This window comes from Zonotrichia leucophrys, chromosome 2 (assembly GCF_028769735.1).
Source record: "Zonotrichia leucophrys gambelii isolate GWCS_2022_RI chromosome 2, RI_Zleu_2.0, whole genome shotgun sequence".
Classification (NCBI taxonomy): Eukaryota; Metazoa; Chordata; class Aves; order Passeriformes; family Passerellidae; genus Zonotrichia; species Zonotrichia leucophrys.
This window is the reverse complement of record NC_088171.1, coordinates 15,940,874-15,965,888: the sequence shown is the minus strand read 5'-3', so window position 1 is coordinate 15,965,888 and position 25,015 is coordinate 15,940,874. Positions and strand designations below refer to the sequence as shown.

General features: G+C 39.0%; 1 protein-coding gene across 4 annotated transcripts in view; it reads left to right on the top strand.

Moving 5' to 3' along the window:
* The window catches only part of SVIL (supervillin), a 135,321-nt gene extending 110,884 nt beyond the window's left edge, over nucleotides 1-24,437 (top strand). For all 4 annotated transcript variants that reach the window (XM_064704025.1, XM_064704024.1, XM_064704023.1 and 1 more), the window contains 21 exons: nucleotides 3,634-3,784; nucleotides 6,468-6,551; nucleotides 6,634-6,720; nucleotides 7,784-7,961; nucleotides 8,170-8,342; nucleotides 9,565-9,720; nucleotides 10,485-10,621; nucleotides 11,145-11,292; nucleotides 11,420-11,565; nucleotides 12,393-12,568; nucleotides 12,668-12,812; nucleotides 13,259-13,535; nucleotides 15,194-15,345; nucleotides 16,522-16,627; nucleotides 17,443-17,650; nucleotides 18,465-18,598; nucleotides 19,253-19,408; nucleotides 21,138-21,281; nucleotides 22,003-22,124; nucleotides 22,905-23,060; nucleotides 23,187-24,437. In XM_064704025.1, the coding sequence (XP_064560095.1) occupies nucleotides 3,634-3,784; nucleotides 6,468-6,551; nucleotides 6,634-6,720; nucleotides 7,784-7,961; nucleotides 8,170-8,342; nucleotides 9,565-9,720; nucleotides 10,485-10,621; nucleotides 11,145-11,292; nucleotides 11,420-11,565; nucleotides 12,393-12,568; nucleotides 12,668-12,812; nucleotides 13,259-13,535; nucleotides 15,194-15,345; nucleotides 16,522-16,627; nucleotides 17,443-17,650; nucleotides 18,465-18,598; nucleotides 19,253-19,408; nucleotides 21,138-21,281; nucleotides 22,003-22,124; nucleotides 22,905-23,060; nucleotides 23,187-23,273 (3,123 nt within the window). In that variant the 3' untranslated portion in view covers nucleotides 23,274-24,437. The remainder of the gene's footprint in view (nucleotides 1-3,633; nucleotides 3,785-6,467; nucleotides 6,552-6,633; nucleotides 6,721-7,783; nucleotides 7,962-8,169; nucleotides 8,343-9,564; nucleotides 9,721-10,484; nucleotides 10,622-11,144; nucleotides 11,293-11,419; nucleotides 11,566-12,392; nucleotides 12,569-12,667; nucleotides 12,813-13,258; nucleotides 13,536-15,193; nucleotides 15,346-16,521; nucleotides 16,628-17,442; nucleotides 17,651-18,464; nucleotides 18,599-19,252; nucleotides 19,409-21,137; nucleotides 21,282-22,002; nucleotides 22,125-22,904; nucleotides 23,061-23,186) is intronic.
* Nucleotides 24,438-25,015: the final 578 nt, after the last annotated feature.

Below are 25,015 nucleotides of genomic sequence, written 5' to 3'. Positions count from 1 at the left end.
TTTTAGAAAAACACACAGTCTTAATTCTAAACTGTCAGCCTGCAGAAAATTCTTGGCAATATTAAGTAATTCTTCATATGTTATTATTCTTGCTGTTTTAAATGTAACTCTTAACCCTTTCTTCAGTGAAAATACACACTTATCTGATATAATCTAATGTTAATTTTAAAAAAATATTTTAAACCATTCAAAATTGTCAGCACCCTGGGTAGAAGCATGGAGTCTGGAAATGGATGAGTTATTCCAGTACAGATTATCTGTTCCAAACAACTTTCCATGAGAGTTTTTGTCTCTCTTCTTTTTTTTTCTTCCTAATTGGCTGGGTTGGGGATTTTTTTAATAACATTTCTCTTAAAAGCCTGGTTTACCAGACTTTTCTGATATCCTTTTATTTTCAACCATCTATGTGATTATCTCTTCTTTCTCTTCATCATTCTCCTCTATGTTGGTGTCATCATGAGGATCTTCTTAGGGGAGGAAACTGCATCCCTTGTTTTCTATGTTCATGAAAGCATTTTGATCAAATTTGGGATGAATCAGATCACTGCATGGCTCTTTCCTCTTTGGTCAGTTAACCAGTTTACAGCCTGTAAGCTGCTCTGGTATTTTTATATTGCTCAGAAAAACCTACCCCAGAATGTCATCTGTGATTAACTCAAATACATTAAAGAAATCACAGATAACAGTGTTAATACATTAATCACACCTGAGCTCATCAAACTTACCCTTTTGATTAAACCTGTTTTCCATAATGCCATGTGGAATGGCATTAATTACAGGCTGGTGATTTGATTCTTCATTGATTGTCTTTGCAGCAGCCTTTCCATGTGTGTCTTCCACACAAGAGCTTGTGTGGCCTGTTCCTACATGCTTTAGTTTTACTTCTAAATATTGTCCACATCTGAGCTTTTATCCTAATTATTTTCCCATTTTCAAAGGCTTTTGTTTGAAATTTCTTCTTGTGTTTTGGGGCATCTCCTTTTCCAGTTTTTTTGTCTAAGGTATCAATGAACACATCCATCTATTTTACACAATAAATTAGAATATTTCATTGAAAGTAACTACTTTAAATGAAAAAATTGCATTGGATCTGTTTTATTCCTAAGTTTTTATATGTTATTTTTACTTATTCTTGATATACTAATTTTTGATTTGACTTTTTTACAGTTGCAAATTTGAGGTTCTTCTTTCATATCATAATTTGGGTTTTTAAACTTAGAAAAAAAATTTGGACTTAGAAGCTTCTTGAGTTTTAGCTTTCTTAACATATGTTCTCCCAATTAGAATGTGCAATTCTGAAAGCTTTCTAAACTGTTCCCAACTAGCAGGTGGATTTTTTCTGAAATTTCTTTTGACAGTTGCATTGGCTCATATTAGCTTTCTAGCTATATAAAATTATTATTTATTTAATCATGGCATATACTTCTGGTTTTCAGCAGAACTGTTAAGGGAAGTTAAGTTGATGGGAAATTTCTTGGTGTCTAGTTTATAATTTTTTATCTTATTTGTTCATTAATAGATTAATGTAGGAGTCTTCATGCATTAGGAAGAGATCTAGTGTGGAATTTCTCCAAATTGTGTAACATATGTACGCAGTCTGATTTTTTTTTTTTTTTGGTTAGGAACTCCAACGATGTTTTGCCCAATGGAACAGCTTAAATTCTTCCATTCAAAAAAAAAAAGAAAAAAAACCCGTCTGTTTCTCCTGTCTGACAGCTGTTTTCTTTTATCCTTTGACACAGCTCCAGAATGACTGACAATCTTTCTGGCAATTCATGTGTGTAGTGATTAACACACATAATTTCTAGGTCTGCATCTTCAGAATTTTCAGTAGCTCTGTAGACTCTGAAGCTCCAGGTATTTGCTGGAGACAAAATCCAAAATTTAGACTCCTCTAAGGCTAAAAACCCAAATCCCAAAATCTGAATTTCTTTCTGCCTCTCCCTCACTTCCCTCACATCGTAATGGAAGTCCACATCCTTATTAAGTTTAAAGTATTTGTTTTGTGTATTAAATTTTACTTGTGGCTTCATTAGGTGTTTATTAATTTCCTGCCCAGGTCTCCTTTAATATGTTGTTGTGGTGTTTTCTACCAATTTTTCATCCCAGAGGTGCCTGTGCTGACAATGGGTAAAGACTGGAAGAAATGAAAGAAACTTCTTCAGTGTTTTTCTTTAAAGCATTCAAAGGCTTTGACAGATGAGGAAATGATACTGAATAGACTTGTGTGTTGTTATTTCTAACAAACATTTTGGAGTTCTAGGGAAAAATCAGAGTATTTAATCTTGATTATCATGGCTTGCAGTCCTGTTGTCTGGCTGTCCAGCTCTTTTTCCTGATAAATGGAGAGGAAGTGTTACTGCAGAAGGCTGCAGAAATATAGTGGGGGGCTCTCGTGGCCCTAGTCCTTGTACCAACCTTTTCTTGGTTTGTCTTCATTCTTCTGGCTGATGTCTGCTGATCTTGGTAAATGTTGAAAGCTACAAACTCTCTATATTACAGTGTCCCCTGCAGTCACAATAGTTTTTATATAAAATGTCTTATTTATTTAGTCTGATTGATTTTTAAGAAAATAAAAAATAACAATATCCTCTTGAAAGGAGAAGAATGTTTATGTTCACAAGCTGGTGCATACTTTTGCGTTTTCCTTCTGTGGTTCTCTGACCTAGAGGGGTATTAAAGCTTGAGATTTTAATTTATTTTTTTGAATTCTAGCAGCTAGGTTGTAAAGAAAAATGATGAATAGAATCAACTTGAAAGTAATTCTAGAGCTGACAGTTCCATGCACTAAAAATACTTCTATGTTTGACTTCTATGCAGTGTAATCCCTGAAATGTTGATAGTTTTTAAAGACAACTATATTAAAGTAACAGTCCTTTGGCCTGACCTAGCTATAGCAGAGTATGTAAATTCAGTTTCTTCCCTACCTAAAGTACCATCATCAATCTGTCTGTGTGAGAAGGGCACTGAGACAGTGCTCCTTCTGCTTCTAATCACTCCAGCTGTTGGCTGCCAACATCTAAAGCAAGAAAGGAAAGCTAAGGGGTGACCTAGGGGGAGAAAAAAAAAGAGGGAGTAGTAGAGATGATCAGTCCTTGGAAAAATATTTAGTAGAGCAAGCTGACTTAAGATCTAAAATGAGCAGCCTCTGGAGACACTGCTAATCCTGCCTGGGGAGCTGAGTTACTGGAAGAGACTGATCAGGAATCACCCACTGAGGTTACACCACTTCTCTGTTTTTCCCTGTGCCACCTGCAGATTTGCACACCTGGAAACATCTGCTCATAGTCAGTAGTGATGTCACCTGTGTAGCAAGTCATGGTTCAAAAGAACAAGGCCTGGAAAATGATTTCTTACACAGAGTGAATAGTTTGCTTTGGGTAGAGGAGTGCCATCTGCCCTGGCTGGTAGTCTCAATAAAAGGTCAAAGAGCACAGACCAAAACCTTGTGCTTCCAGTGTAATGGGGCAGCAAGACAATGAAGCCCTGCAGGGTGTGGGACTTCACTGCAGCAGCTTGTTCCCTGATCCCTTCCTCTGCATCTGGCAGCTGAAATGTTCCACCATCTTTAGCTACGTCTCTAGAAGGTTTTTTAAACATCTCTTTTTTTCTTTTTTTCTTTCCCCCAAAAAGCAAAGAATGGCAGATAACCAGGAGAGTCAGATGACCATTGAGGAGAGGAAACACCTGATTTCAGCTCGAGAAGAAGCCTGGAAGTCCAAGGGAAAAGGAGCAGCCAATGACTCCACACAGTTCACTGTGGCTGGCCGAATGGTAAAAAAAGGTCAGTGACGAAATGATCCCAATATAAATAAGACACCTCTTATCTGTCTAGTCAAAATAAAGTCAAACTAAAGCAATGCAGAAACAGCATCTGTATTTAGCAAGAGGAAGACTGTTTATCTTCAGCTGAATAATTGTGTCATGAGGCTGTTCACTGTAGTTTCTTGTGGGTGTGGTATTGATCCATTTTATTCTGCACTGTTGCACTGCCATCCACTTATCACTGGGCTCTGTCTGGCTGGTGGAAATCTACCACTTGAACAGGGATATATGTTTTGGTTTTCCTTCTAATACAACCCACAGGACATAGTTAGATTATTCTTTTTTACTTCCTTTGAAAACCCAGCTGCACTGTCTAGAGAATAGTTGTGAAATCGAGCTGTTTCTGTTGCTGGCATTTCCCCCACTCCTAGGATCACTGGGAATATTTAACAAACAAGTATTGTTTTTATGGAGGCTGTCTTGGACAACAGCTTGAAGTGTTATGTTTGGCTGAAGATTCCCTGGTTCTGCATAAAACCACAGAGTAGAAATGACAAGGGAGCAATGTTGACTTTTTTTGGGATCTCTTGAATTCAGTTACTGTTTCCAGATCTAATCATTCTTCTGAAGTGGACAGGAGTCTCTGAAGGCTGCACATGGTAGGAGTGCAGCTGTTCACACAGCATGCCTGGGAAGATGATAGCTTTGGGAAGAAGGCACCTAAACTGATCTTTTGTGCTTAATGACTACTAGGTTTTGGGTTGTTACAAGGACTTGGATATTAAACACAACAACAATGGACCTTGAATTAAATTACAACTGTGAAAAAAAATTCACTGTAGGGCAAGGGCAATACTGAAACAGGAGTAAATGCTTGCAATCCAAGCCACAATCTGTTGGCAGACAAACAGATAAATGGTATTAGGAATTACCTCTGTTAGTAACATATTTTAGCTGCTGCTTACATTTTGCTGCTAGAAATGACAGTTGGTCACTATTTAAAGAGTAACCCTTTTTGGAGGATCACTAAAAAAAAATTGTTTAGAGTTCAGAGAAGACCTGCTCTTTGAGTTTTGGGTTTGTTGTTTTTTGGTTTTTTTGGTTTTTTTTTTGCAAATAGTTTGGTCTTTGGAAAGGAAAAGAAGGAATAGAAGAGCATTTGCCCTTCTTAATAAAAAAATTATCTTGCAAGGATCTCTTTAGGTGCTGTGATGATTCTTTTGAAGAAGTAAGGTAATGCAATGACAGTGAAATCAATAAAAGTAGCCCAAGTTAGATGTGTACTGATTTATATCCTGAAAGAATAAATTATCATTATGAGTTTTTAATTTAAGAGATTATGAGAAAACAATGCAAAATAACATCTTTGTTATATGCATGTGCACAGATGCTGTATTTTAATTGCTTCTTATGGCTGAAAATTATCCCGTCCTAATTGGAAGGTGATCCTCTCCTAAGCAGTTCTCAGTGTGGTCTTGTGGATTATGTGCTGGTAGAGCTGCTTAAGAGCTGTGTCCTCTTGAGTGTGTCTTGAGGAAGGCTTAACCCACTGACTTAAAATCTGCTGGAATTTTGAGTCTCTTAGGTAACAGAGGAAAAAAATTGCTTTTGGAAAAACTACCTAGTAATATTCCAAATTTAACTTGGAATTTAACAATTATGACAATTACATTGCTACAACATGCAGTAAAGATAATGGAAACATGTTTAGTATATGTTCTCCCAGCACAGTATTGGTTTAATCTGATCAAAATAACTAAAGGCTTAAGCTTACATGGCTCAATAATTAGTAAGCTATGGCTAAGTGGAAAATAGATAATAGAGAACAGTATAAATGTCTGTTTCTCCATTTACTGAAAGTCTAGGCAGCAAAAGTTAATAGGTGCAATTGTTTGCCTCAGTATGCTTTTCTACCTAATAAAACCCTTGACTGCTATAGAGTGCAGTTCTCTTACTAGAGCAGTGTAGATTCACATGACAACTAAAACTAAAAAATCTATCTTTATTTTACCCACTGGGTCCAGAATGAATTGCTTTATGATAGTTACTGAAAAGGATGGAGGAGAGTACAACAAAAGGAGAACATAGTGCTTGATGTGGTGGAGATTCTAACTTCCATTTCTGCTTCAATTTCCATGTATACTTAAAAACTCAACAGGGACCAAGAATTACTGTGAAATCCAAGGACAGCATTCACAAGTTAGATATATCCTGTTATGCGTATTCATAGAGTGCTTAAATTTAAAAAAGGGACTAAGAGGGTGGTAGAGGTGAAGGTGCCTAGCAAGATCATGGTGACTTCCCTGCTAAACTTATCTTTTTTTTTCAGAACACTTCAATGTTTATGAAATGTAGCTTGTAGTACAGCTGGAGCCCAAAATGTAGACCAAATGAACTGCTGCTACCTTGAAAAGGAGCAAAATTAATATATTCCAGAGACAGCCTGTATCTTGTGTTAGCTTGCAAAGAGACACTGGGAAATGGAGCTTTGTTCTTGTGAATGGGGAGGTTTCTGAGGCTACTGTTGAATAAAGGAGCAGGCAGGGCCCTCTGCCATCTCCAATACAATGGCTGGGGAAGTGTGCTGGCCTGTAGGAAGTAGCCAGGCTCATCTGCTTTCCCCAGATAGCTTCTCTGTCGTCCCTGTTGGAAGCACAGGCTGACTCATGGCTGCATTTCCTGTGCTCTGTGTCCCTGTGCAGGCCTGGCTTCCCCAAGTGCACTGACACCAACAGCGTCCCCTTTCCGGCAGAAGTCTACCACCCCAGTTACAAAGCCCTTGGAAGGTAAGGAAGAAAAATGGCTGAAATATGTTCAGGCTTATTTACTTCCTGTCAATTAACAGGTTTTATTTTCTGGTTTGCTTAGAAATTGAAGCCAGGCCTGACATGCAGTTGGAATCAGATATGAAGCTTGACAAGTTGGAGTCATTCTTGGGAAGGCTGAATAACAAAGGTTGGTAGAGTTATGAAGGGTGGGAGCATATCCACCTTCTGACTTTAGTAAATTGATTAAAGTGCCCCTTAGTTAAAATATCTGGTAGCAGAAACTGAATATTTCTTTGCTCAGACTGCAGTTACTGATAATTTTGTTTTTGTGATTCAGTCTTTGCTAAATTTTAAGAAAAGCTTTTCACAATTGTATTACAAGTGTACAGTAGAATAAATCACAGATGCCTAAATAACTTTCTTAATTCTCTGGAAACAGGGATGTACACATCTTTCCGTACGGCAGAATTTCCTAAGAGCACACAGCCAGTCTGAACCATATTGCCATATACAATGAAACATCTTTAAATGTAGTTGAGTCCTATTAAAATCAAAATAGGATACTAAGCTGCTCCCAAGCACAATTAATTCACTTTCCTGCTTTTTTGAAAATTGACTCTCTGTAGCAGCTCATCAGCTTCCCTCACAGCCTGTTGGCTGTTTATGAAGCTCTCTAGAGTTGTCTGGTGTTTCCATCTCATATGTCTGTCCTCCATTTGTAAGACAAAAATCTTTATTACATCTCTATGTAATTTGTAGTGTAACAGATACCATAAACAAATGTATTCACATTTCAGTACAGGAGGCACTAGCATAGGATAATGACTGCGCCACACTCACTTGTCTGAAGTAGTGACTTTTTCCCTTGTGATTCTAGATCTTTTCAAAGGCAGGAATTACACAGTTGGAGGCAAGATGGAATATACAAAACCCTAAAATGCTTACATCATCATACTATAGCAACTCATTTATAATGTCCAAGTTTTCATTTAGCCTTATTTCCCTACCATTTTGTATAATGGTTATTACATATGAGTTACAGTTCACTGTTTTAATATTCTTTATCAACACACTTTTCTACCATCAATTAAAAAAAACTAACACAAAAAAACCCCAACAAAAACCAAAATATCACCACCACACTGAAAAAAAAATTACCCAGGCAACTACCAAACAAGCCATGTTTACCTTTTCTAGACTTAGAAACTCTAGTATGGTTATTTACTGGGTAAGGTGTTTTTTTCTTACAGTTGCTGGGATGCAAGAGACAGTGCTGACAGTTACAGGAAGATCTGTGAAAGAGGTGATGAAGCTGGATGATGATGAAACATTTTCCAAATTTTATCGCCATGTGGATTTCCCTTCCTCCTCAGTGCCTTTGGACTTTAATGATGACTTCGATGCCATCTTTGATCCTTATGCACCAAAGTAAGAATTACTTTTCCCCCATTGTTTTGAATGCTGAGACAAGGGCAGTGTTCAAAATGTTCAGCTCTAAGTCGTCCTTATTGAGCACGTTCATTTCTTCTGAAATAATGCTCCTGCCTGAATTGAGGAATTGATCCTGATTTATTGTCATTAGATGATTCTGACTAGAAAAATTACCTGATGATTATAAATACTACTTGTTTTTCAGGTTGACATCTTCTGTAGCAGAGCACAAACGTGCAGTTAGGCCCACACGCAGAGTCCAGTCCTCCAGAAACCCCCTGAAAATGCTTGCAGCAAGACAAGATATTCTGCATGAGTATACTGAACAAAGACTGAATGTTGCCTTCATGGAGTCAAAGAGAATGAAAGTGGAAAAAAGTAAGCCAGCAGGATGATTTTTACAAGAAACCATCTTGCCTTTGTAATTATAAAAAAAATCCCAATGCAAAAAATGGAACTGAAGGAATGGAATGTATTCTCTGAGTGGCAATAAATGGATTGAGGTATAAGGTGAAATGTAGACTGTCTAGGAGGCCTGGAGAGAAGGGCAGGTGTGATTTCCTCATGGAAAGCTACCTATAGCCACCTCCTGTGCACAGATTTAATTATTTATTTTTAGAACAATCACCTTGTGCAGAGAGAGGGAGAGAGCCACAATGCCTGCAGGGTGTGCAGGGTGAGGAGGTCAAGGAAAGCAGATCCAGCCTCGTCATGCTGGGGTGAGAGCTGGCAAGAGTAGATGAATTTTTGTTCAGATACACTGGCCTCAATTTTGGGTCTTAATTTTCTCTCAGAAAGTGGAATTAGCCTTCTTGACTCCTTCAGATTAATTTCCATACAGGATCAGTGCTTTGTGGCAGGGCTTACAAGGTGTTTTACTTGTGAATTTGCTTTTTCCTGACAACCAGACGGACAACAAAGACATTGTTGTAAAATTTATTCAAAGATTTGTCCAGCCACTCTTACATTTTGGGGTACAAGTTATCCTTACTACACTTGAGTAAAGATCATCTTTAACTATTGATTGTATTCATGAAAACACTAACTATATATGTAATACTTTGTTGCCATCTCATGAGAAGGATTTCCCTGAGTTATAAATTCAAAAAGTGTCTTGTCTTTGGTTGAGCAATAAACAAAAGTAGACAAGAATCTGACCGTAAGTTTACAGTAAAACATGGCTAAGACTTTGAAATGTAAATGAGTGTTGCATCACACTGTCTCAGCCGAATTTTAAGGGAATTACAGCTAATTAGCTTCGTCTCTGTGCTGTCTTTTATTATTAATCACTTAAAAGGCATTGAAGATCTGCACAGTACTTCACAAGACATTGGGTAGGACAGTTCCTAGTAAAGCTGGTATTCATGCCAATTCTGACACTGACAGTGTACTCTTGGATATCTAGAAATTAAGATAGTTCTAAACCCACAAATCTTTGGGGTAGTGGTTAATCTGCCTTTACTGCTGCTATGGAGAAGAAGAAAAACTGGAAATAATGGTCAGAAATTATTTTCTTAATGCAACAACTAATTCTTTATTAATATTTTTTTTTTATTTTTATATCTGTCTGTCTTTCCTCCAATTTCTTTTCATGTACAAGTGTCTACAAATTCAAATTTCTCAGAAGTAGCACTTGCTGGCCTGGCAAGCAAAGAAAACTTCAGCAACATTAGCCTGCGGAGTGTTAATCTAACAGAGCAGAACTCTAACAACAGTGCTGTGCCATACAAGAAGCTAATGCTCCTGCAAATTAAAGGTATGCTGGAACTGCTTTTACTTTCCATAAATAAGAGGCTGAATGTAGTATGTGGGAGTTGCTACCACATTTAGATGCTTAGTTTGTTCTAAATCTTCAGGATCCCAAAACCTGAAAAATAAGTGGTAATTGTGTAAAAAAATTAAACCTTACAAATAGGTTTGCATTGGTCCACTGGCGTGTGTTTCCCAAAGAGAAAACAATATTTCAGAATATTTCATTACAAATTCGGGCTATCCCCTGTGGAAGTTTTTTAACTGTCCCATTCTTCCAGTGCTCAATATAATTTGGAAATGATGTGACAGTGTTCTTCCTCCACTTCCCCTTATAGTTCATAATAACATATCTTATTCTGGAAATAGCTAGGTTTTGGAAAGCAAAATTCTTAAAATCCTAAATTCTTAAAACTTTTTACTGCCTACAGAAATTGTGCTATGACTTCACTTAAGCAAATGTAAAAGGTTCTGGAATTTTGCTGCTGTCTGCCATTTACTTAATTCATTTCTTTCCAGAAGGACACAGAGTTGTTAAAGCAAGAACAGGAAATAATAGAAATATTAGTTGATAGGAGACAACATTTATTTTGTTTCCTGTGAGTAAACTTTTTTTCCACAGTAGTAGTCTTTTAATTATTCTTAAACAGTCTGTTTCCACATATTTTGCTAAATGTGCTGGGATTGTTTGTGTTTCATTCAAAACAAATTAGATCGTGGCATTTGATAGTAGCAGTTGAAGGAATATAATTAGCTTTGTTTTCTCTTTAGGAAGAAGACATGTTCAAACAAGATTAGTTGAACCAAGAGCCTCATCACTGAACAGCGGAGACTGTTTCCTGTTGTTAACTCCACATTTATGTTTCTTGTGGGTAGGAGAGTTTGCAAATGTCATAGAAAAAGCAAAGGTCAGTACTCTTGTGAGGTTTTATTTATTATTTATTTTTAGGACCTTTGCAATATGTGTCTCTGATAAAATTGAGCCTTAGTGCCGCTTCTCTCAAAAAGTGGCATGTAACTGATAGTCTGTGACAGGGAGATATCCAGGATTCCTGAAAATATGTTTTAGGTCATGCACTGAATGAAAGCTGGCATTTGTGAAGGAGTGTGTAGTTTGTGAAGCTGCAAGAGAAAAAAGGATATCCTCAGGATACAGACTAAACTAAAAAAAAAAAAAATTAGTCTGAATTGCAGGATGTCCTTTTCATTCCCATGTCCACTAAGATTAGTCTTGCTTTAAGGCAAATGAAAGAATGAATGCATTTATGTAAAATTTTTTTCTAGTGTCTGTTTATTTAGTGCAATAAATAATAACAATTTCTTCTGCTATTTGCTGTATTATATCTCATTTGCCTTCTCACTGAGCAAGAATATTGCACAAGTATTCCAAAGACTTAAGCAATCCTGTTCAGATAACTGTTAATCTCTTAGGCTTCCGAACTTGCAACTTTAATTCAGACAAAGAGGGAACTTGGCTGTAGAGCTTCTTATATACAGACTATAGAAGAAGGAATAAATACCCATACCCACGCAGCCAAAGACTTCTGGAAACTCCTTGGTGGACAGACAAATTACCAGTGTAAGCATTGTTATAGTTACAGTATCTGATACTCTACCACAATAAAATAGTAGAGTTGGTTCTCTTTAGTAAAGATATTTGGAGGTTAATTTTTTGTTTTGTTGTGTTTGACAATCTTTCCCTTAAGCTGCTGGAAGTCCTGAAGAAGATGAAATGTATGAAGCCGCAATAATAGAAACAAATTGCATTTACCGCCTTGTAGAGGATAAACTCATTCCTGAGGATGACTACTGGGGCAAGGTGCCAAAATGTACCCTGCTGCAACCAAAAGAGGTATTGTGCCACTAACTGCTCCTGTGGTAAGTGCAGGAACATGCAGCTGGTAATGACTTGCAGTAACTGCAAATGCTTGTGGAGAGGATCGCTGAAGCTGGGTCCTCTGTGTTTCTGAAAGGCTTCTGCATACTTTGCTGTCCACAGTGTGCTGCAAGGTCTCAAGAAATTAGTTCACATTATCTTCATAGTAAAATACCATTTTAGGAAGTGTAAATCTTTTTTGTCAACAGTGGCTTACCCCACAGTCATAAAGTGCAAAATAAGTAGCCCTTTGGAAAAACAAAACAAAATAAAACCTACTTTTATTTCTATCCCTAGCTGACTTTTCCTCTTTCAACAACCATTTCACTCATCTAAGTCAGAATGAGAGCAGGTTTCTAAAATGAGGACGTGATGCATTTTCTTGAAAGTATTGAAGTCACTGCCTTTTTGCCTATATTGTGTGTTCTGTCAGCCCTCCCTGGCTGTAGGACAAGGCATAGGTCTGAAATGTCAGAGAAAGCTGCTGAAACTGGACAGCTATCAGGCATGCAACAGAACCAGACTTTTAGCAGTAAGAGCTCTCTAAGCTGCTAGTGACTTCAGCTACATAATGATACCCATCACAGCATTCCCCCTATTTGCTTCCAGTCATCCTCAAAAACTGGACATCACAATGCAGACCACTGGCCTGTCCTTACTTGCATTGCAGTGCTCTTTGTTACTGTCTATACAGAAACTCGTATTTGGAGGATTTTCTGTTCAGCACAAGAAAACTGGAGGATCAGGGTATCACCTAACCTAATAGTAGGTTGATTTTTTTTGTTGTTTGGTTTTGATTTTAGGTGCTGGTGTTTGATTTTGGCAGTGAAGTATATGTATGGCATGGAAAAGAAGTTACTTTAGCACAAAGAAAAGTGGCATTCCAGCTGGCAAAACACTTGTGGAATGGCACCTTTGACTACTCCAATTGTGATATAAATCCTCTGGACCCCGGAGAATGCAATCCCCTCATACCCAGGTATTGTAACTCAAATTAGTCTCATTGCAGATACATAGTTTTCCTGCCCTCTTTTCACAGTGTTTAATTTGATTCTCTATCTTTTCTTCCCTTGCACAGAAAGGGACAAGGACGCCCAGACTGGGCTGTATTTGGCAGACTCACAGAACATAACGAGACAATACTGTTCAAAGAAAAATTTCTTGATTGGACAGAACTGAAGAAACTCAATGAGAAGAATTCTAATGAATCCCTTCACCAGAAGGTGCATATAATAAGCATGCTAGGTATTTCAAACTAGATGACTTAGTTGGGATAGCAACCAGGGAAGCTTGTGCTCAAATATCAAGAGCACATTTTTTTATCTTGTGGGCTTTGACCTAGGGGTCAGAACATCACCTTCTACAGTGAACCCACAGAGTTCTTTTATATTATTGTTATTTATAAATTACAGTGTAACTATATCTTATGTGTTGTTTATATATTATATATAACATATTATTGTTGTCGGTTTTGTTGTTGTTGTTGTTGTTATTGATATCTGAGCCAGGCAGCTCAATGTATACTGCTGAGGTGGCTCTGACAGGCCTTCAAATGACAAGATACTAAAGTACTGAAATATGCAGGAGTCAAAATGTTTGACTGGAACTGTGTGGCAAGGATCAAAAAATGCTGTGCTCAAAGAAATCCCTTCTCTGTGTTTTCTGACAGGAAGAATCCAGATCTGACTCTAAACCATATGATGTCATGCTAATGGTAGCTGTGCCTCAAACAACTGTGGGCACGGTCTTGGACGGAATGAATATTGGCCGGGGTTATGGACTGGTAGAAGGAGAAGATGGGAGGCAGTTTGAAATTATCACTGCCTCTGTGGATGTCTGGCATATCCTGGAATTCGATTATAGTAGACTGCCTAAGCAGAGCATAGGGCAGTTCCATGAGGGAGACACATACGTGGTGAAGTGGAAGTACATGGTGAGCACTACAGGTTAGTGAACAATTCCATTTCATCCTGCTGAAACATGCAGAAATGCAGCTAAAACTCTGCTGTTAGTGGTGACATCCAGACCTAGATTTCCATGGATGTGAGGCAGTTTGAAAGGTTAGGGATGCTAATTTCGCCTTTCTAGGTCATTAAAATGTAAAGTTTTGTATTTTGTTTAAAAGAAAGCAGTAGAAAATAAAGATGTTGTAGTTATTTTTGGTACATTTTTGATGTAATGCTTCCATCTCTGCTTTTACCCACCATTGGAGGTGTACATGTTCACAGGACAGTTCATTAAGCCCACAGCTTAACACCAAAATAGTTAGGCAACTGGACTAATGGCAGTCATCTGAATGTCTCGCAAAAGAGATAGGCTTAGCAACAAGAAAAACCTTTGCTGGTTATGGAGATCAATATAACAATGACAGGAAAAGCCCTTGCCAGCTCATCGCCCTTGCTATCCCTTCTGCTGTTGCTGGAAACCCTTTGATCTGGGTTTGAGGCTCAGCAGTGTTCTGACAAAGAGCCTGAGAGCAGCAGGCAAAGCCTGAGAACCAGTCAGCTCAATAAGCCCACTGGAACTCTCCCTTCTGGCACTAAACTAAGAATAGGTGGTTTTTGTGGTAAGTTAAAAACAAATAGTCTAAAACTGATTGTTCCAAATAGAGTTTATTAAAGTCAGTTGAAAGCACATAACAGTTATACAGCTTCAGGCTTTTAGCCAAAAAAATGTAGGTAGGTCTTAGTCAGGATCATTGAGATCAGATACTGGCAAATCCAAGAAAAATACGAAAGCTTGTAAGTCTTGGGAGAAGTGGGTAACACTAGTACTGAACTGTAAACAGACTTCTAATCCAAATGGATGAAAACATATTCCATCACTCCAAAACAGAATAAATTTTTATGTAGGAGGCAGTACTTTTATGGGCTGAATGTACAGATAAGAATGAAACCCATAAATTTTAAAGTAAGTTGTGTTTTGAGTATTCTCAACTTGAAAAAAACAGGATGCTTTCTCCTAAGTGTTTCACTTGGATGCTGCTCAGCACTGCTGGAATCAAGGCAGATGTTTTAACGTTTTTGTTTCAAATCTGTTTTAAAACTCTTGGGTTTTTTTAAATCTTTGATTTCATTCTAACTGTTTATTCTCTATTCACTATAAAGACTGCAATATTCTGTAAGTGGTTGTGTTGTGAATTTCACTTGCTGTAAACATTATTTGCTTATCGTAACAAGTAAATGCCGACTCTAAAGGAGAAAAAAAAAAAAGCAGCTCCTCTCCTGCTGCCAAAGAACAGTGTGTAATGTGGAAAATCAGCCATAATGCACTCTTCTGCTAACATTACTGGACAGGCCATTTCACATGCAAATTGGCTCAAATGCTGTCAGTTATTTTTCTCCAGATAGTAACAGGTCTTTCTACATCTCTTTCTCCAGCCAAGACAGGCATCTCTGCCCGTGGGCTTGCATCCACCTGAGGAGACAATGCCAGCTCTGCATGGGGACACTCTGGCTTGGAGACTTAATGTTCCTCCAATTGCACATTTTTTTCTTTCCTGTTCTGGATGGGATAGTGCTGAGCTGGCAGATGAGATGAAACCATGTGCTGTTTAAACCTATAGCCAGAATATTTTCTTCAGCATGTGCTCTCTGTTTCACAGTTGGAAGCAGACAAAAAGGAGAGCAACAAGTACGGGCTGTTGGAAAAGAGAAATGTGTGTATTTCTTTTGGCAAGGAAGGCACTCCACAGTGAGTGAGAAAGGAACATCAGCTCTCATGACAGTGGAACTTGATGAAGAGAGAGGAGCACAGGTGAGCTTCCTAGATGGCAGACCTGGTAAGATCTGCCTGTCTGGATAGCCATGAACAGTAAACAGGAATTATCTTCTTTGCCTCCTCCCTCTCTGTAAACATGTTCTTGCCATTACAAATACAGACCTCAAAATTACTTTTGACATTATTCCAATTGCCAGAGACACATAAGCTCCTTTATGGACTGTCATTCCCAAATGCTGCTTCTAAGGATCTTTCTGAAAAAGGCTGAAGGAGAAGGTCTTTTCTCCCTTCCCTGCAGGAATAGATGAAGCACAGTTGCACAGATTCATGCCATCCTTTCAAGTGCATGTTCAGATAGCAGGACTCTCTTCTTAGTGCCAAGGAGAAGCACTTTTTGCAGGCCAAGGAAAAACAATACATTGGAAATTCTGAATTTGCTTACTCTGTAATTACATATTAATTGCATTGTTTGCAGAGATTCTAGGAAATGAAGGTGAAACTGAGAGGACAGGCTAATTTGCTTTGTCTTTAGGCAGACTTGGGCTTTCCTGTGGCTTCACTGTTGCCAGCATACAAGATGGATGGTTTAAAGTTAGTTTCTTTGCCTTGGTCCTGCTTTAATTAGTTTTTTAACAGCAGCATAGAAATGACCAGCAAGACAGGAGATCATAGAGGAGAAATATAAGAGCCCTTGATCAAGAGTGTGAGAGTCTCTGCAACATAGCTGATTTAGGAATTGGCTGTATCCCTTTCATACTCTTCATGCAATGTTTAGTGAACAAATAACATACATGTTATCATAGAAACCAGTTTTATAGCAAATTTTGAACCTACTTCAGTTCCTATGTTATCTCCATAATGGTTTCAGTGAACATCGGTCAAGGTGGACAGGTTCTGTAAATATTCATAAAATTCAAAAAAGGTTAGTTTAAACCAATTTAAATTAAAGTTCATTTGGTCTTCCATTATCCTCTGAAACTCAATTGTTGGATTCCAGCTAGAGTTTCTTTTAATATGCAGGCCACATATGGAACCCATTGCGTGCTGATATATGGTAATTTAAACAATAGTCAGCAGTTGTAAAGTAGAAGGAAAGCCATCTTTGTGGGTGGCCATAACTATATAATTTTTAATAATCCATAGAGACCAGTTTTCCTGAGTCTGTATACTTCTTTTATTTTTTTAATGAAGAGTGGTGCATTCAATTTCCAGGTACAAGTCCTTCAAGGGAAAGAACCACCGTGCTTCTTGCAGTGTTTCCAAGGAGGGATGATTGTGCATGCTGGAAGAAGGGAAGAGGAAGAAGAAAATGCACAAAGTAAATTATTGTTAGTTAAGAGTTTCTGCCCCAAAATCCTTTTTTAGCTGTTGTAGAGAGCTTTGTATTCAGCCTCAACTACCCTACTCTGTAGAAAAGAAAAGCGAATGCCATGAAACTCTTGAGACAGCTTTGCAATGCTTTGTTTCAAGGTAGCCTTTTTCTTCTTTGAGCAGAGAATGGATTTTGTCACCCTAGAGCATGCTGACTTGATTGTATTGATGCACATATAATTTTTTTTAGTTTGATTTTACTTAAGCCAAGTGCCCATTTGCTTTAAAGTCCTTTTCTACACAGTCTGGGGAAGAAGAGTGTTTTTATGAGCAGTTCTTCTGCTCCAAAGAAAGCTCTAAGCTTTTATTACCCAGTCATTGCTTTTTGTAACATATTCCTTGAATGCAGTAGTTGAGATAGGAGAATTTCAATGGAAGTGTAGCTTGGAGATGCTCCAGTTTTCACTTGAACTTATGTTCCTAAGGTGCAGAGGGAAAGGGGAGCTGAATAGGAGGAATTCTGTGTTTGTTTCCCTTCTTCACCATATGAAACAGCAGAACTTGACTCTTCTGCTCTGTTAAGCTCTTCAGCTCTCAGAACTTGTGCTCTTGTAGCAAGGTTTTAGAAGGCATCTCTTCTGCCCAGGGTTTCTGAAGTAATGTTAGCTAAACCTGGTGTTTAGCTAGTTCATTCTGTCACAACATAGGCATGCAGGAGGTGAAATTCATCCAGTATGAGAACAACTGTTCCAGAGCAGAGGTTTTTAATTTTCAGTCCCATGTGATTTTATAATAGTGCTGCTCTGTTCCTGTCTGCTCCAGGTGATTGGAGGCTTTATTGCGTGCGAGGAGAAGTTCCCAATGAAGGAAACTTACTTGAAGTAGCATGTCACTGCAGCAGCCTGCGTTCCAGGACATCCATGATTGTCCTCAATATCAACAAAGCTCTCATCTACCTGTGGCATGGCTGCAAAGCACAGGCTCACACCAAGGATGTAGGAAGAACAGCAGCCAATAAAATAAAAGAACAGTAAGTGTCTGATCTATATTTTGGAGATGATTATATAGACTACCAATTTACTTGAAGTAGTCTTACTCAAAGAAAATTTGAAATAAATAAAGCTATCCTCTAAGTACAAATGCAAGCATGTGCACGCTTCATCAGGAGGAGGAGTGAAGGTTGGTTGGTTTGGTAGAGTGGAGAAAACTCATATCCTGTAATTGCTTTCATTTGACTGGAGGTCAAATGCATTTATTAATAAACTCATAGAATGGTTGGAAGGGACCAGTCTCCCTACCACAGGCAGAGATACCTTTCACTACACCAGATTGCTCAAAGCCCCATGCAACCTGGCCTTGAGCCCTTCCAGGGATCGTACTGACCCCCCGTCACTCTTACAGGCACCTACATTCTTACTACTGTACTAATTACAGTTAAAACAAAGTCATTTTCCATTTGGAATGAGATGCTAAACAACTGAATAGCAAATCAAAGCACATTCAATAGGAGGATTAGAATCCAGCCTTGTGCATAAGGAAGGGGAAATTAACTTGGGAAAGCATGCAAGGAGGACAGCAGCCGTTACAAAAGCAGGCAGTGACAATCCCTGCTGAGAACTCCTGTGAGCATCTCCTTCACTCTGGGAATGGGATCCAAATGCTACAAGAATAGCTGTTGAAATTCCCTGTCTTGTTTTTGGATTATTTTTCAAAGTGCTTGTGTTGGCCTGAAGTGTGCAACAAGCCTTTAAGGTACTTTTGGAGTCCACTAATGCGAGTGGCCAGCAGGTTTGTGTGTTAGGGGCAGGAGCAACATGAGTCCACTCTCTCTTTGTGTTTTATAGGTGTCCACTGGAGGCAGGGCTGCACAGCAGCAGCAAGGTGACGATTCATGAATGTGATGAAGGGTCAGAGCCCTTGGGATTCTGGGACGCCTTGGGGAGGAGAGATCGGAAGGCCTATGACTGCATGTTGCAAGGTAGATCTGCCTTCCTGGACTTGGCACTCACATTTTACTCTACTAGTCTACAGTCTTGTCAGATTTAATGTAAAGTTTCTGAAGAATTTTTTGGTAGTTGAGTAGAGAAATGCTTCCAAAAATCTTACTGAGTTAAGTAATACCGTTCTAGAAGGAAAGTACTGGAAAAACCAAGTGTTTCATTTTGTTCTCCCCTGCTTCCACTGCCCCTCTGTATTCAGGCAGCACAGAGCAATAGTTAATACTGTTACAAATATATTTTGCTTCTCTTCTGAAGGAATTTAAGAGGCAGTTCTCCTCACATTCCTGTCCAGCCTTTGCTTTGAAACTGCCAACAAAGGTAGCAGGGGAATTGATTTGCCAAGTGGAAAATTTGTCAGCTAACTCTGCGATGGGCTTGCTTCACTTAAGCTGCAGAACAGCGGGTTATGAAATGGCTGATAGTAACTAACCAGGATCAGATTCAGACTGATGGCAGCCAGCCCCTCAGCTCAACTTTTTACAGCTGTTGCTAGTCCCTCAAGACATCTGGTTGTCTTTCCTGATTTTTCAAAACCCAGAAAATTAACAGTAATTTTTAAAGTGTATTGTTAGCTTTTACAATTAAGTCTAACATTTTTTGTTGTGACTCTTCTTAATTTTTGTTCTTTAAAGATCCTGGAAAGTTTAATTTCACGCCCCGCCTGTTCAGCCTCAGTAGTTCATCAGGAGAATTCTCAGCCACTGAGTACGTTTACCCTTCAAGAGACCCTGCTGTCATAAATTCCATGCCATTCTTGCAAGAGGATCTTTACACTGCCCCACAGCCAGGTATGTGCTTTAAAATACTTAAGTAACAAGAAAACAGATGATTGTATCCTGCATCAGGCAGTTTCTCAGTAATTGTAAGCACTTCTAACCTGACATAACACAGGAAAATGTGTGCATGTGATGCTTACACAGTACTAAGCAGTAACAGTAATTTTTCCATGATGAAGATGCTGAGAAATAATCAAGTGTATGTATGTATGCCAGAAGCTTGCTGTAAAAATATGTTGTTTATATCAGAGAATCAAAGTCCAGTTGAAGTTTAGCTGGATAATTAACAAATAAATTGATAAGATGTGAAGTGATCCTGTTGTGATGCTGTCATGGTTTGAGCCTGGCACAGAGCCAGTGCCCCCATGAAAATGCCCTCACCCTGGTGTCTGCTGTGAGATGTGACCAGGAATAAGCAAAACAGGCTCCAGCTTAAACATAAAGAACACTTTATTACCTAAACTACAGGAAAATAGGGAAGAACTATAAGGAAAAGAAAAAAAAATTGAAAACCTTACAAAAAAACCACTTTCCTCCTCCCCACTACCTGAATTTCCCAATCCGATACATTCTCCCAAATCACCAACTGCCCAGCCTGGCACCACACTTTAGTATACTCAAACTTCAGTTCATGAAGAGGAGAGGAGTCCTTCTTGTTCCATAGGCTTCCCCTGGAAACACGCTGAAACCTCTGTGCTTCCAATGTCACCCGGCACCGCCCGGAAAGTCCTTTTGCTGCTTGTGACATCTTCCTTCCATGCCCAGTGCTCTCACCACCGTGCATGGACCAGAGCTGCTTTTAGGGTTGTCTTTTAAGGATGCCTTGTCTCACTCCAAAAAGGCACAGTCTCTGCTTTGGGACATCTGTCCCCCCCATATTTTTCCAACCCCCTGGGGCCGAGGGGTCCTCACGATGAACCCTCCTGGTTCTAAGCCACTGCTTCCCCCCAAGTGCAGTCTCTGTGTCACAGGAACAAACTGAGTCCATGGCCACAAGAAAAGTCCAGCCAAAAGGCCACTCCAAATCATCTCTCCCCATTCAATCATCTCCACGTTCTTCGGGCCAGGTCCTTGTCTCATCTCATCTCCTATCTCCCTTCTTATTCAGCTTCGAGGAGGATTAGCATTTTTGCAAGGCTCCAATCATGAAAGAAAGAGGTTAAAACTTTCAGTCTCTGTCTGTCCCGGAGCTGCGGCACTCCCACACACGCTGCCGCTCCGGCCAGCCGGGCTGCACCCTTCTCCCCCCTTTCTCCTCCTGGGCCGGCTGCTATCACATTCCGTCTCGCCGACTCTCCCTCCTGGGGGGGGAAATGTCTGCCCGATGTCTCTTGGGGCTGCCCCTCCACCCTTCCATCCTTGAGGGCCTTCTCACCCCCATCTCTGTCCAGGCCCCGGGCCTACCACATGGCTGCCCCTCCCCCACCCAGCAGCAGCGGCTGGACAGGGGAGGGAGATCTGACCTCTTCTCCTCGACGTCCCAAGAGAACCTTCCAGGGCCAGAGCTCTGCTTTTTAACCCCTGTGTATTCTCGGAGGTGTATCCAAACCCCACTGGCTACACCAGGTGCCAGTATCAAACTCAGAACATCCATTGGTTTGACCACAGCATCCCAGAATTCCCACTTCTTCCTGGTCAAACCACCACAGATGCTGACAAGCGTAAAAGACTGGGGTTGTTCAGGGGATTACAAAAACTAGTAAGTGGCTAATGATGGATTTTTTATTTTCTGACTGTGTAGCCCTCTTCCTTGTTGACAATCACCATGAAGTGTACCTGTGGCAAGGCTGGTGGCCTGTGGAGAACAAAATCACTGGCTCAGCTCGAATCAGGTGGGCTACGGACAGGAAATGCGCCATGGAGACGGTGCTGCGGTACTGCAAAGGTAACAGACTGCTGTGCCTGCTCTGAGTGTGTCACACCTGTCCATGCCCTCTGTCCTCAGCTGAAAGGTGCTCCCTCAGTGTTATCAATAAACATCAGTTCACTTGAAGATTGAACATTCCCCACTCTTTCTTAGCAAACCATTTGTTTAGTAACAGTGTTGTTCCCAAGTTGCCAAGATACTCTACTGACTCTGCTCTCACTGGAAAGGCTTTATTTGTTGTGTTACACCTCAGAATCACAAGTTAACAGTTTAAACATTCTCACTAAGCCTCCAGGCTTAACTTGGCAGGACATTTCTGCTGAGCATACCAGAAGGTTTCATTTACCTGAATCTGGCTAATTTCAGACCATCACACTCTGCTTACTCTATTCTAAGTCTGCTTTTGTAAGATAAGAAAGGCTTTGGGTTTGAAGTAGCTGTTGGGGATTTTCAGCATATATGTTTTAATCTTTGCAGTCAGATACAGTAAAAATACTGAAAAACATGTTAAAAGGTCCCATATTAATTAAAAATAAATCCTGGAAAATTTATTCTTTCTGCCTTAAGCTATTTCAGCTTTTCAGGAAAATTAATTAAATACCCTTAATAAATTAATTAATTAAATAAATTAATTAATTAAATACCCTTAGGAGGTAGCTTTAAATAGTGCGTGAGATTGCAAAATACTGTACCTTTTGTAATTTCTCCCTCCTTTTCTTTGTATTTTGACTGTTTTTAGGAAAAAATGTAAAGAAGCCCCCCAAATCCTATCTAATTCATGCTGGCCTAGAACCTCTGACATTCACTAATATGTTCCCAAGTTGGGAGCACAGGGAAGACATCGCAGAGATCACAGAAATGGTAAATCTTTTCATTGCATAATCTGTATCCTATTGCTAGTAATTGTGCCTTGTGTTGTCAGTTACACTGATTGTTTCCGCTGTCAAGCCCCAAGATCCAGAGGATAAACTTAGAAAGCACAGTTCACCATAGCTAAATTCTGACTGGGAATGTGTATATCAGAGGCATTGCTTTTTGATTTTTCATGTAACTTCTCATATTCTTTTTTTGTTAAAAACAGAAGGAAAGTGTTACCTGAATCATCTCTTAAAAAGAGATGTGCTGGAGTTTGAGCTTAACAGAATAGCTGCTTCAGTCATGCAGCAATGTGCAGTTCTGGTCTGTTCGCCAGATCCAAAGTGCAGGGGAACAAAGCACCTTTCAAAGGATCAGCTGTCTGCAAGGGCTTTGTTACTGACTTCCTCATCTGGGATTCAGAGTCACAGCCAAATTACATGTGGCTGCTTTAAATCTTTCAGTCAAAGGGCATCTCAACACAAATGACATTTTCTGTTTTGTAAGTCTTCTGCAGACATCCTTAGTAGAAAAGCTGGCTTCATGACTAAAAACAGATTTCAGCCTTAAACTGAGATTCTGGGAGAACAGGATGTCCTTCTGCTAAGTGCAGACCTGGTTTTAGCTGTGAAATTGTTGTAGGGCAGCTCTGTTGGCCTCTGTGCACACCTGGACATACAGGTTTGTGCTCAGGCAGGGCAGGTTATCCCATGCCATCTGCACATGGCCATGGGCACAGCTGATGCTTTCAGCATTGTGATTCTGTTCTCTGTTTTCTCCTTTCAGGACGCTGAGGTTTCTAATCAGATAATACTTGTAGAGGATGTGCTGGCCAAGCTGTGTAAAACAGTGTATCCATTAGCAGATCTTTTAGCTAGGCCTCTGCCTGAGGGAGTTGATCCACTGAAGCTTGAAATTTACCTTTCAGATGAGGACTTTGAGGTAAGGAGAGAATAGGTGCACTGTTACTCTGTGCATCTATGCCTAACCATGCAAGAGAGTAATTTGCTGGTTGTGCTACTCATCAGTTGTTTTTGCTAATAGTACATCCTTTCATTTTAAATGCAGGTTGCATTAGAGATGACAAGAGAGGAGTACAATGCACTGCCATCTTGGAAGCAAGTTAACCTGAAGAAGGCAAAAGGACTTTTCTAAGCTGTGTTTATGGAAGTGAGCACTAAAGGGATGTCCACTCTCACTTTCTATGTCCTTTAGAAGAATTGTACCCTACATTTACAGAACAAATAAAAATAATCCGAAGTTATTAGTGACTACCTATCTGGAGGTGTGTAATATTATAATAAAAGGCCAAGAGAACTCTTTGAAAATGGAATTCAATTTTGACTCTTAAAGATAATGTTTTTAAGCTCCGTTCTCCTATGCACTTAAACAGTAGTTTCTTGAGCTACTGCTGCAGGTGTCCTTTGGCTATATCCAATACTTGCCATTTTTGTTTTTAAAGAAGTTCTCTTTGTAAAGTGTTATTTTGTTAGTTTGTGGATTACAAAGAATTTATATTTATATAAACACATAGAACAAGTATTTAACAATGCAATATGTATTCACTTTCAAGACTTCCATGTCAAAACTACAGAAAAGTAGCTGATGGCAGTTGCTTGTACTGAATTAGCTATACCACCAATATGTATCTTCTTAGCATTCTGAAAAGTTTCTCTTTGCAATAGTTAATGAATTGTTCTCAGTGCTGCTTCAGGTGCTAAACTGAACAAAGCATTTGTATTTATAGCATGGATTTCTTGAGAAACTATGCGAATCAACCTTTATACTTTATTATCCAAAAATGTATAGTGCCTTGTTTTTTGTGTACAGTTTATATACAAAAAAAAAGATTGGTCTGCATTTTGAAGATGGCTTAGAACAGTCTCCTATGTTACTTTTATAATAGTAGAAATAAAAACATCTCAATTTCTAATCCTTGTTGTAAACATTAAACATGTCTTTTGTGATATAAGAACCGAAAGGAAAAGCTTCTGAATAAACTCTTAGCAATGCTCTGACTTGTCATTAATTTGTACTGTAATCTGTACTAGCATTGGAACCTCCCATAACATAGTATTTTCTCAAAATATTTTAACCTTTGATATCTGTGGGTATTGTACAGAGTTATAATTTGAGAAGCAGATAATGTAGAAAATAATCAATGTATGAGATAAAGTTGGGCAAAACTTTAATGCTGAATGTTGGAACCTGTCAGTCACACAACTCTGTATTCTTTGGGTTTCCCTGTTTTATATATGAAACCAAAATTATTATGCTGGTTTTCAAAATTTGAAAAAATCTTTTCAACCTTTGTGCAATTGGGAGTAAAATTTGAATTGAAAATGAGCGTTGTGTCTATTCTTTCAATAAGCACTGAAGATAATATTGTTTTTACTCAGTTAATTAGGACATTGAATAGAATCTTCGAGTAAATATTTGCTTATGGTTTGAAATGTTTTTCAGGCATTTGGCATTTCTATAATAAGCTGTGTGGTTCTCCTCTGTATCCTAGTGCATTTCACATTTTCATTTCTGCCTGCATAGCTTTCCTTCTGCCCTGCAACCATTTAGAGCTGCTCGTGGTGATATCTCAGGTTTTAGTTTTTCTTGGGGTGGTGCCTGTTGCTGCTCTTGTCATTCTCCTAGGCAAAGGGACTTGAAGTGGGATTTTTGCATGTGTGAGGTGTGGATTTCTGCAAGATCTGCAATAAGTATTGCTTCGTAGTTAAAGTGAATCTTGTTTTGACAGATGGACTGGTAAGTTGTAACCAAACCTTTAAGTAAACGAATTAAAAATGTAGAAATACATAAGTACTATTCCCCTGATGTGAGATATTACAGGTGAATTTTCAGCAGTGGAGTATTTCCTTTCATGTATGGGTTTCTGTCAAGAACTG